Source organism: Halichoerus grypus, chromosome 15, assembly GCF_964656455.1.
Source record: "Halichoerus grypus chromosome 15, mHalGry1.hap1.1, whole genome shotgun sequence".
NCBI classification, from domain to species: Eukaryota; Metazoa; Chordata; class Mammalia; order Carnivora; family Phocidae; genus Halichoerus; species Halichoerus grypus.
The window spans coordinates 47,745,141-47,756,122 of record NC_135726.1 but is presented as its reverse complement, the minus strand read 5'-3'; the positions used below and the strand labels follow the sequence as shown (position 1 = coordinate 47,756,122).

The window sequence follows — 10,982 nt, the reverse complement described above, 5'->3', positions numbered from 1 at the left end:
ATACACAAGTGCTCATCAATTCTTCATGAAGGAGAGAGTTCAGTTAAAGAGTTTCCTCTTAGGGGTGCCCGACTGGCTCGGCTGGTGGAGCGTGCGACTCTTTTTTTTTTTTTTTTTTTTAAGATTTTATTTATTTTTCAACAGAGAGAGAAAGACAGCGAGAGAGGGAACACAAGCAGGGGGAGTGGGAGAGGGAGAAGCAGGCTTCCCGCAGAGCAGGGAGCCCGATGTGGGACTCGATCCCAGGACCCTGGGATCATGACCTGAGCCGAAGGCAGACGCTCAACGACTGAGCCACCCAGGCGCCCCCCGGAGTGTGCGACTCTTGATCTCGGGGTTGTGAGTTCAAGCCCCACATTGGGTGTAGAGTACTTAAAAATACAATCTTTTTTTTTTTTTTAAGATTCATTAATTATGGAGAGCACGCAAGTGCGGGGAGGGGCAGAGGAAGAGAGAGGGAGAGGGAGAGCAGACTCCCCAGTGAGCTCAGAGCTGGATGCTGAGCTCCATCCCACAACCCTGGGATCATGACCTGAGCCTTTTGAAAGCAAGAGTCCGTCCCTCAACTGACGGAGCCACCCAGGCCCCCCCCCAAAAAATAAAAAAAAAAAAAGTTTCCTCTTAATCTTGAGAACTGGAGTCATGAAAGTCTTTTGAGCAGGGGAGGGTCATGGTCACGGGCGGACACCCCAGGCTCCTTCGCACAGGTCTTTCCTCTGCTCGGGTCCTCTCTACTCCCTCCTCGTGTCTTCTCTACTCCCTCCTCTATTGAATTCCTTTCTTGGCAGATTCCCCCTCCTGCAGGCACTTCCCTAACACTCACCAAGATGGCCACGCACCTTCTCTGAGTCCCATAGCCCCGATTCCTCTCTCCCAGCCGTGACCACTCTGGTCTATGGGGTCTAAGTACAAATCTGACCATGTCCCTCTCCTGCAGACTCCTACATGGCTCCCCAGTGCCTTCAAAATACACTCTGAGGGATGCCTCAGTGGCTCAGTTGCTTAAGCGTCCGACTCTTGATTTCAACTCAGGTCTTGATCTCAGGTTGAGTTCAAGCCCTGAATTGGGCTCCATGCTGGGCATGGAGCCTACTTAAAAAAACAAAAAGAAAAAAAGAAAGAAAAATAAACTCCAAGACTCTAAGGTTGACATTTGAGCCCCCCCCCCACAACCCCCTACTCAAACTGGCTCTGTTGCCCAAAGCGGAGAGCCAAACCTCGTGGACCAACTACTGGGAGTCAAGTTAGGCCCTGTACTGGGGTAGGTGGAGGAGTGAGCTTCCCATCACGGGAGACATTCAAATGGAATTTGGAGAGTCTTTAGAACCAGCTGTGGGAGAAGGCAAAGTCCTGCCCTGGATGATAACTTGGGAAGGTAACAGATTCCACGTCTATCTCAAACATTTTAAAGATTATAAAAATAGCCAGGCTTTATTGAAAGTTTGTGCCAGACATGATAATGTTTCAGGTGAATTCTGTCACATCTGTGTGTGAGGTATACTTTTAAGAGATTTTCATGGAGTCTCTCTGGCTATTCAGGACTTTTCCTGACCAGCTGATCTTAGTGCCTGCAGGCCATGCTGAGGTGACATCTGAGCAAAGATCTAAGGTGGGGGGAAGAAGAGGAAGTGATATGCATCCTGGTAAAATATTCCTGACAGAAGGAACAGCAAGTGCAAAGGCCCTGAGGTGACCGTGCCTGACACAGAGATCCCCATGGCTTTCCCCATTTCCTTATGATCTGTCAGATACACCCTCCCAAGAGACCTTCCTTGACTGCTTCATCCAATCTAAATCAGCACCTCAAGTCCCCAAACCACTCTACTTACCATACCTTATTTTTCTTTATGCATTTATTACCTCGAGAAATATCTGACCATTGTTTCCTCCACGAGGGGAGAGCTTTTTATCTAATTTGCTCACTGATGCACCCTCGTGACTAGAACAAGGCTGGGCAATCAGCACTTAGGAAATATTGGCGAGAGTCAGTCAATGAACGAGGGAGGTACTATAATGAATCTCTTAGGAATGAGTAAACCAAGACCCTTGAGACCTAGCCTGGGTTATAGGTAGTACACCTTGGGGCTGGGCAGGTATGCAAATTTTAACACTTCTCTGTGAGACTTTAAAAAAACATAGTGGGGCGCCTGGGTGGCTCAGTCGTTAAGCGTCTGCCTTTGGCTCAGGTCATGATCCCAGGGTCCGGGGATCGAGTCCCGCATTGGGCTCCCTGCTCAGCAGGAAGCCTGCTTCTCCCTTTCCCACTCCCCCTGCTTGTGTTCCCTCTCTCACTGTCAAATAAATAAAAGTAAAAAAACAAAAACAAAACTTAGAGTCCAGAGATTCGATCTGGCCCACGCAGTTACATTTTAATTATTGTAACAAACACCAGGGGATGTCTTTTAAAAATATTTAACTGGTACTAGCACTAAGTGCTGGCTGGAGGAGAGGCTGGGCCAGCCGGGGGTGGGGGCCATGTCAAAGCGGTCCAGGATATTTCAGTCTGTGAAGAGCCAGTACGGAGACTGGGGGAGAAGGCCCAGGGGAATCTACACACTGCTGAGTGCGGGCCGTCCTGTTACTCACAACTGCTGGAAGACAGGTCCTACCGTCACCCCCACCTGTGAGCTGAGGTGGCAGAGGCACACAGATGCATGGCCCAGGGTCCACAGCTCCCATCTGAGCGCCTCACTCAGCCTTCCAGCCTAGCCTACCAGCTAGGTACTATTACCTTTACAGATGGGGAAACTGAGGCACGAGAGGCAAAGTAACCTGCCCGAGACCACACAAGGCGGGAAGTGGCAAAGCTGGGATTTGAACGTGGCCACTCGGGAACCCAGACTGGGGAAGGGCATGCGACTGTGCCGTCCCCTGCAGGGGCCACGAGCCACAGGTGGCTGCTTAAATGAAGGTTACTTAAAATGATACGAGCAGAAGCTCCAGTCCTCAGTTACCCTCATGACGCTGCAGGTGCTCCATGGCTCCGTCCGACCATGACAGTGCAGACACGGGACATGGAATAAACATCACAGAAAGTTCCAGCGCACAGTGCCGCCACACCGTCTGTCTGTCCCAGTTAGGAGCCAACATTTCACGAGAGACTTAGTATGAAAATCCCAACTTCGGGCTTCTATTGGAAAAGCAGATCAAGCAATGCCAGGCCACCTTCCCACAGGGCCACAGCTGACAGAGGGGGCGGCAGCTGCCCTCTCGGGCCAGGAGGAGCTCTGCTCCGCCAGAGCCCCCCTCCCCCCGCACCCCCCTCCTTCCCTGAGCCCACACTTGGGGTGTGCACACAGCGGTCTCGCAGGAACCTGCCTCTCCAACCCCCCTGCCGCCCTCTCTTCCCTTTCCCACAGATGAGGAATCTGGGGCCACGGAGTGAGATGCACTTTTTGAGGTCACATGGCACATGGGAAGACGCGGCCAGAGGGACCCGGGTTTGCGGATTCCCAGGCCAGTGTTCAAAACCAATCCTGATCCACCAAAGGACCTACTCCGTGCTGGGCAGCCCATCAGCCACCGTGGGACGATGACCCAAGAGTCCCGGACCTCACCCCGATGGCCCCAGCTGGAGACTCTCCGGACACAGGAGTGTGGCATCTGGGATGGACTTTATTGGATGTGGCTGCCCAAGCCATGGTCTGGGAGCACTGGGGCCTGGGGCCCAGGACCCAGGCAGTGAGTCTGAGGAGGCTCAGAGGTCAGGGCTGTTTGGAGCGAGGCCATAAGCGGTTGGTGAGAGAGCCGAAGAAGAGGTTCTGCTTGCTGGATTTGGAGAGCTCAGCCAGGCGCTGCTGTTCTTCCTGGGGTGAGGGACAGAGGAGGGTCAGCCCGGGGTGGGTATTCTCCTCCTAGGCTCCCTCATCCAAGGGGCCGCCTTCCTTAAACCTGGGCCCAGCCCAGACCCCTTCCCCAAGCCCCCAGAACACCAGCCCAGACACAGGAGCCCAGACTCAAATCCCGGTACTGTCCTAATCCCGTTCCCCAGATCCCAGGAGGCCCCTCCCCTGAACCCTGGGAACCTACCCTGTTTACCCTAACCTGGATGCTGGCGAGACCCCAGGCCCTTCATCAGACTGCACTGTTCTGCTCCCTGGGCCCCGGTGCCCAGCCCTCAGCCGCATGACCCTTGTCTGGATGCTGGGGGATCCCAGGCCCAAATCTCCAGGACTCCTCCTTTGGGCACTCAGGAGCTCCAGCCCTGCTCCCAGGAACCCACCCCAGAATCTGGTCAACCTCAGTCTAGACCCGAGGATCTCTTTCCCAGACTCAATCCTTATTCTTAGCCCCACTTCCAAATTACCAGGATCACACTGAGACCACCAGAACTCCTTGCCCAGTCCCTTGGGCCAAGTGTCCAGGGATCCCTCTCCCCAGACCTGACCCAAACCTCCCGTCCACACAAAACCGGGGCCTTCAGATCCGCTGGAACCCATCATGGACTACCCCTCTCCAAGACCTATGCTTGGCGTTTCATGCCTCCTGTTCTCAGAGCAGGCTGCGGAATCGACCACCCCCTCCCCCATTGCAAGAGCCCTACAGGACAGGTAGTGTGGAAGACAAGGGCCTCGCTCAAGGTCTCGCAGCCAGAGCAAAGACAGGCTAGACAGGCTGCTCGAGGGCCCCTCTCTTGGGAGCCTCGGGAACTGATGCGATGCCACCCATCCCCCTGCAGATCCGGGGACCCACCTGCTCTAGCCGGCTCTGCCGCTGTTTGAAAGCCTCCAGGGGGTCATCCTCCAGGGCGTAATGCTCCAGCACAGTCCTGACATCCTCCACGCGGTTCAGCGCAATGGCTATGGGCACAGCAGGCAGGGGTCGGCCAGGCAGAAAGGCCCCAGGGAAGCAGGGCCCGCAAGGGTAACGTCAGACACTGGGGCTGGTCAGAGCTACCTGGAACATTTCTTAACGCTCTAAAAGGGCTCCCCCAAGTATTCCCTAAATATTCCAGAGCACCCCAAACCCCCAAACATTCTCGGAAACTTCTAAAGACGACAAGATGCTCGTGAACCTCCCACACCGAAGTACCCAATTTTACATGGGTAAAATCTATCATTCCTCTTGAGAGTCAAGGGCTCCAAGGTCAGAGGCCAGGAGGTCAGGGGTCAGCCTCACTCTTAAGGAAGGCAGACAGGTCCAACAAGACCCGGTCATCGGAGTTGCCGTCCCAGGGCCGCAGGGCGACGCCATTGTAGGGCTGCAGGCGGAAAGCTTCCTTCTTGCAGTCCACGACGACTACACGGGCAGGGTCCCGATTCAGACACGAAATGTCCTGGGAGTGCAAACAAGGCCCAGAGTCTCATATAAGCTACCACAATCACACAGTCCCAGAGACACTCGGCTCCAGACACAGAGACAGCAGATGGCTTCCAAACTTCATATCCCTCTGTTACCCCCAACTGTCTCCTTTGGAGACACTACCCCCCACCATCCCCCCGCCCCACTCCCATCCCCAGATACCGGGGAAGGAAGAAGAACCTAGAAGCCCAGCCTGTGCCGGGGGCAGGATCAGACCTAGGGCAGAAGCAGGGTTGAGGCTGGGGTCAGAGCTGGGGCCTCATTCCCTCAGGAAGTGCCAGCCCCCCCAAGTCCCAGAGGACCACCCATGGGCCCCCACATGGCACCTTAACATGGTGGCCATCCATGTATCTTGTGGCATCCCGGAAGAGGCGGTAGGAGATGAAGCCATGGGGGTCCACGCTGTCGATGAGCGGGAATGCAGTCTGGGGGGTGGGATGGGAGGGAGAACAGGGTCAGGCTGAGCCCTGACCCTCCCGCTCTCCGGCCACACTGACCATTCCTCCGCTGTCCCGGGGCCTTACCATGCCAGTCTCGGATGTAAAGATGACGATTTCATACAAAGGGGCAAGCTGCTGGAATAAGGTTTCGATGCCTGGACGCTTCTTAAACCTCCAGCCAGTGGCCAGCTAGGGAGGCAGGGAGGACAGTGAAACACCAAGACCCAGAAACCCCCAACAGAACAAAGCCCCAGCCTGGGGGGGTCCCCAGAACGAGAGTGCTCTTCCCCCATCTTTCTAGCTCTGGGGTGGGGCTCAGAGGTACACGGCCGTGACCGAGGGTCTTGGAGTCTGCAGGGTCTGGGTCCCAGACTAAGAGCTGACTCCTCAGTAGCACGGACCGCGCGCCCAGGCACGCTCACAAGCAGCTACGGGGTAGGCAGTCTCACGGGTGAGAAAAGCAACGAGAGCGACGCCTCCTCCCCAGCATCACACAGTGGAGCGGGCTCCAGCATCTCTGCTCTTAACCCTATCTTCGCGATCCGGCCACCGTGTCTATCTAGTGTCCTCAACCCGCTGCCTTCCCCAGGACACACCGACCACTCAGGGTGCAAGAGGACGCCCGTGAGCTCCAAGACCAGTGTGTAGGGCGGCTGGTAGTACGGCTCCCGCAGAGGGTCTGGGAGGAGGCAGGGACTGGTGGGCTCGATGATCATCTGTGGGAGAGGGACGGAGTGGGGAGCACTCAGACGAGGAGGCGGGGGCCCGGGCTGGAGGGATGGGGACTGGGCTCAGGGCTCCTGCTCACCTGTCTATAGTCTTTGAAATATTTGTATGTCCGGCGCAACTGCTGTACCAGAATCGGATCTAGGAGGATAGCAGGGCACAAAGGGGTTCCAAGATGAGCCACTGCACAACCTCCCGGACGAACCAGGGGTTTACTTACCTACCCAACACAAACAAGTCTACATACCCACCTGGTCTGAATGAGCTCACTCCTAAGTCCAAAGGTAGACGGCAAGGACATAACCGCCAGGCAGGAGTAAATACACTTATTCATCTGCCCAGTTCTAATGTGAATACTTACACCCCCCCCCCCCATAAAACAGAACGTTGGTACGTCTGCCCACTCAGAACCCACATACACAGAACTCTGCTGACGTTATGCCACTGTGTTCAGTCCATTTTGAACCACCAGGCCTCCAGATCTGTCTGCTTTAAGCTAACACGCCGAGTCTATTTAAACCGCACTAACTATATACATACACTTATATACTTTATAAACTAGTGGTTCTCAACTAGGAGCAATCTGGTCCACCATCTTCCGGGGAACTTAGGCAATGTCTGACGACACGTGTGATTGTCAAGATACTGGCGTCTAGGGGACCGAGGCCCAAGATGCTGCTCAACACCCTCCAAGGCACAGGGCGCACCCCCCACAACAATGCACTACCTGCCCCAAAGTACCGAGGGGGCCAAGTCTGAAAAATCCTGGTTTAAATGGATATACTGAAGCCAGCTGAAAGCAGGAAGCTTACCTGACTGCCTACTTCATTACAGTACTTTTAGTCTAGTTAAGCCACTATCTATGTATGGGCCTGCCTTTTCACAGCCAAAATACTGAAACGAGTTATGCTCACAAATGCCCCATTTACATCAGTATGTTGATTTATCTGAACCAGAAAGATTACCCAGTTAAAAGATCATACTTACCCACCTGCCCAACTTAAGTAACCTATGTATTAACATGTGGGTTTGCAGACTTCCCCAGCACGAACAGGCGGCTTTCTGGACCTACCAATTTTATTTTTCTCCTGGGAAGGGCCAGGTGTGACAGGACTGATAACTACTCTCTACTATCCAATTTGTCAGAAACTCTCCACCAAAGCTGGTTAACTAAAAGGAGGAGGGAGGAAAGAGACATTGTTTTGGAAATGAAGAGCCTGATGGGGTGGGGGGCTGGGGGGAAACAAGAGGCTGTTATAAAGAGGAGGGGATTAAGGGCTGCAGCCGCTCAGATCTAAGGCACAGGAAGCCATGTGTCCGGTGATAGACAGCCCCCTCTCTCCAAGCAGGCCTACCGTGGACTCCCCTCCCCCATCTGTCCCTGACCATCTGCTCCTGGGCCAGTGAAGAGGACTGAAGAGGACTGAGGCTTTGTAATGCCCTTCCCCGCAAAGCCACCCAGCTGCTGACTCCCCTACCCACCAATGGAAGGAGGAGGGGTGGGGGGGCACCAGATGGGAAAGGCAACATCCCTATAAACAGCAGAACAGGGAGTTTCGGGGACCTCAGAATCTGTGCTTGTTTTCACTCACCATTGTCGAATTCATCGGGAATCTGGAAGGTGGAGACAAAAATATATGGTCTGGGATGGCAGAGGCAGAACCCCACCAAACCCAAAAAAGGAATCTCCAGGGCCCAGGGAGGAGTAGGCAAAGGGCTCACCCCGAGACCAGAAATGAGCCTGAGCAGACCAAAGGGGAAAGGACCCACAGGCTGGGACCCCTGGCATAGCCTCTGGGTCTCTCTCCCCCTCACCTTGGCACCAGTTTCATCCACAGAGTTGTTTCCTGTAAGGGAGACAGGGAGGAATGAGAGAAATTGGGGCCTGGTCTCCTGGGTCTTGAGGAAGGAAGAGGGCAGGGGGCCTGGATTCCTGGGTCTGAGAGAAGGAAAAGGCATGGTCTCCTAAGATCAAGAGAGGAGGGGGCTGGTAGTCAGGATCCTGGGTTTCCGAGAGAAGAGGGACTGGGGCTGGGTCTCAGTCTCTGAAGGAGGAAGGGACGATGGGGAGGGCTGGAGTTTGGGGTGCTGCAGGAAGAGGCAGCTTAGGAGGCTGGTCCAGGCCTCTCCTTCCCCAACTTGCCCTCTTCTAAATGACTCTCTGGATCCTAGTGCAGAACCAACTAAGAGTGGAACCTTGAGCAAAGTAGGTAGAGGAAAAAAAAAGGTCCTCCATTTCCAAGGCAGATGTTCTAGATGGCTGCCTTAATGAGGGAGGAGCCAGGCCATGAAGATGGGCCAAACCCTTAGAGGGAAAAGGGGGTAGGCTATGCAGAAGAGAGGGCCAAGGGAACAAAACTGGGAAACAGGAATATGTGTCTCACCGAAGATATAGACGACGCTCACAGTCCCACCAGCCCCGAGCAGCCCAGCAAGCCAGAGTGCGACTTTTTTGGCGTAGCTGGGACCCTCTGTGCCCCGCTGATGCTGTGGCCCCTGAGCCTGGGCCTTGGTGCCCGTGCGGCTCCCAATTTCCGTGGCCTGCAATTGACAGGAGGTAGGTTAGCCCAAAGGGATGTGCGAAAAGGCAGGATTATTCTGGTACCCTGGTAGAAGAATCAAGGTCAGGAGCCAGGGAAGCAGACACCCACATAGCCTCAGGGTGTTGAGTCTCTGGAGGGGCAACCAGGAGACTGGGTCTCTTAGAATAGGTAAGAACTAGACTGTCTGGGGCCAGAATCCCAGGGGTTCAAGAGTTTTTAGGCCGGGTGCCCAGGATCCTGTAGGGCAGGGAAATGAAATCAGGGAGACTGTCTGGACACTGGGATGCCGGGAGCAAGGCAATGGAGGGCACAAAAGGGGACTGGACGGGTAGTTAAGGCATCCGGATGCCCGGGGCTCACAGTAGTGGGGTATAGAGGGGAAGGGATGGGAGCGGGGACAGACGGGCAATCGCTTGCCTGGGGAAGTAAGGGCACGAAGTGAGGTCAGAATGGCTGGATCTCTGTCAATGTGGAGGCAGGTTGATATCAAAAGCCCAGACATCTACCTCATCATCACCGCGGGGAAAGTACCCCCAAGGCCAGACTGGGACCCCAGCATCCCGGGCTCTCCTCAAGTATTACCTGAGAGGTCACTGGGACGGGAAACAGGTGACCTCTCTTCCCCCGGCACCCACGTGGGGTCCACAGGAAGTGGCGTGCAGAGGACGCACTTCAGCCCGCAGCATCTAGCTCGGGGGCGCAAGCGTTGCCCACCCCGGGAGGCAGGGAAGCGCCCCGAAACGCGGGCGGCGTTCCATTCAGCAACCCGAGGTGCTGCGTCCCAGAACCCTCACGCGGCGGCGGTCCGCCCGGAACTCCAGAAAGGGACTCCCGCACTCGGGGGACCACCCCCATCCGGCTCACCTGGTCCGGGGTCCGGGGGGGCGGCGTCGCCAGCCTCGCGCACAGCCCCCGCGCGCCGAGCCGGAGCTCGCTCCGCAAGCGGAGGAACAGCGCCGCGAAGGCCGCCATGTTGCGCTGACGCCACGCGGCCCCGCCCACTCGCTCCCTCCTCTCGGGGCCCGGGCCCGGGCCCTGACCAATGGGGGCGCAGGGGTGGGGCGGGCGGACGGGAGCCCGAGAGAGACAAAGGGCTGCGGGCGGAGAGCAGCAGGCGTGCTAACCTCGGCCGACCTGGCTACAGCCCGCCGGCCTCACACCTCTCTCGGGCCCCGGGGCGCTTCCCGGCCCCTGCAGCCCCACGGGGCGGCACACCCAGTGCCCGGCGGTAAGGCTGAGGCCGCCGCGTGGGAACCCTGTGGCTGCGGATGGTGTCCTGAGAGAGGAAACCCGCGAGCTAGTTCGTCTCGCCCAGAGGGGGTCCGTCCAGCAAGCGGACTGGAAGCCAGCCTTCCCAAACTCTTCCCCCACGTGGAGCCTGGAGGCCGAATCAGCCCTCTCTCCTGTCCTCAGAGCCCTTCTTTGCTCCTCCTCCCCGGAGCTTCCGAGGAAGAAAGGTCTGGAAAGCAAGCCATTTCAGCGAGGTCCCAGCCAGAGGAGCCGCACAGCCGGCTCTCCGAGGTCAGGCGTATCGAGACGGAAGTCGATAAATAAGGGGCTACAGGTAGCCACGAAGAATCTCCCTCCTTACTTTGAGGAAAGGAAGTCAGATACTGCTTATGTAGACTTTCAAAACATGGGAAACGACCATGAAACATTTAGGGATAAATAACTAAGGTCAAGCTTCTTCTGGTCACCTCTGTAGGGGAATGGACTGGGGCTGCTGCTTAAAGTGGGTCCCACCTGCTACGTACGGTTTCCTGAGCTGGGTGGTGGGGACATGGGTGTTCCGGGTGTCATACCTTTTTTCAACATCTGAAATATATTTTATATTGCATTTATTTAAAAAAAAAAGACACTTAATTGTCAAATAAGGAAGGTGAAGGAAGGTCAAGGTACTAATAAGCTCCATTCTCTACCTTGCTCCCCATCTCCACCCTCAAGCCATCAGACAAGCCACAGCAATTCTGGT

At 55.7% G+C, this 10,982-nt stretch overlaps 1 protein-coding gene across 1 annotated transcript; it reads right to left on the bottom strand.

The window, feature by feature from the left end:
* Window positions 1–3,595: 3,595 nt before the first annotated feature.
* TIMM50 (translocase of inner mitochondrial membrane 50) lies at window positions 3,596–10,021 on the bottom strand. Its single transcript, XM_036094849.2, has 11 exons — window positions 9,875–10,021; window positions 8,852–9,008; window positions 8,283–8,314; window positions 8,060–8,081; window positions 6,550–6,608; window positions 6,338–6,457; window positions 5,826–5,930; window positions 5,628–5,726; window positions 5,119–5,275; window positions 4,693–4,799; window positions 3,596–3,806 (listed from the first exon to the last, which is right to left on the bottom strand). The coding sequence occupies exons 1-11, from the start codon at window positions 9,980–9,982 to the stop codon at window positions 3,705–3,707; spliced, it is 1,068 nt and encodes a 355-aa protein (XP_035950742.1). The 5' UTR covers window positions 9,983–10,021; the 3' UTR covers window positions 3,596–3,704.
* Between the last annotated feature and the right edge of the window lie 961 nt (window positions 10,022–10,982).

Bases quoted from the DNA above. Each gene is read 5' to 3' on its own strand.
- TIMM50 (XM_036094849.2), bottom strand. From the start codon at position 9,982: ATGGCGGCCTTCGCGGCGCTGTTCCTCCGCTTGCGGAGCGAGCTCCGG. The intron at 8,082-8,282 runs GTGAGGGGGAGA...TCCACCTTCCAG, and splicing joins TGGATGAAACTGGTGCCAAG to ATTCCCGATGAATTCGACAA. The intron at 6,609-8,059 runs GTGAGTGAAAAC...CTATCCTCCTAG, and splicing joins TCCCGATGAATTCGACAATG to ATCCGATTCTGGTACAGCAG.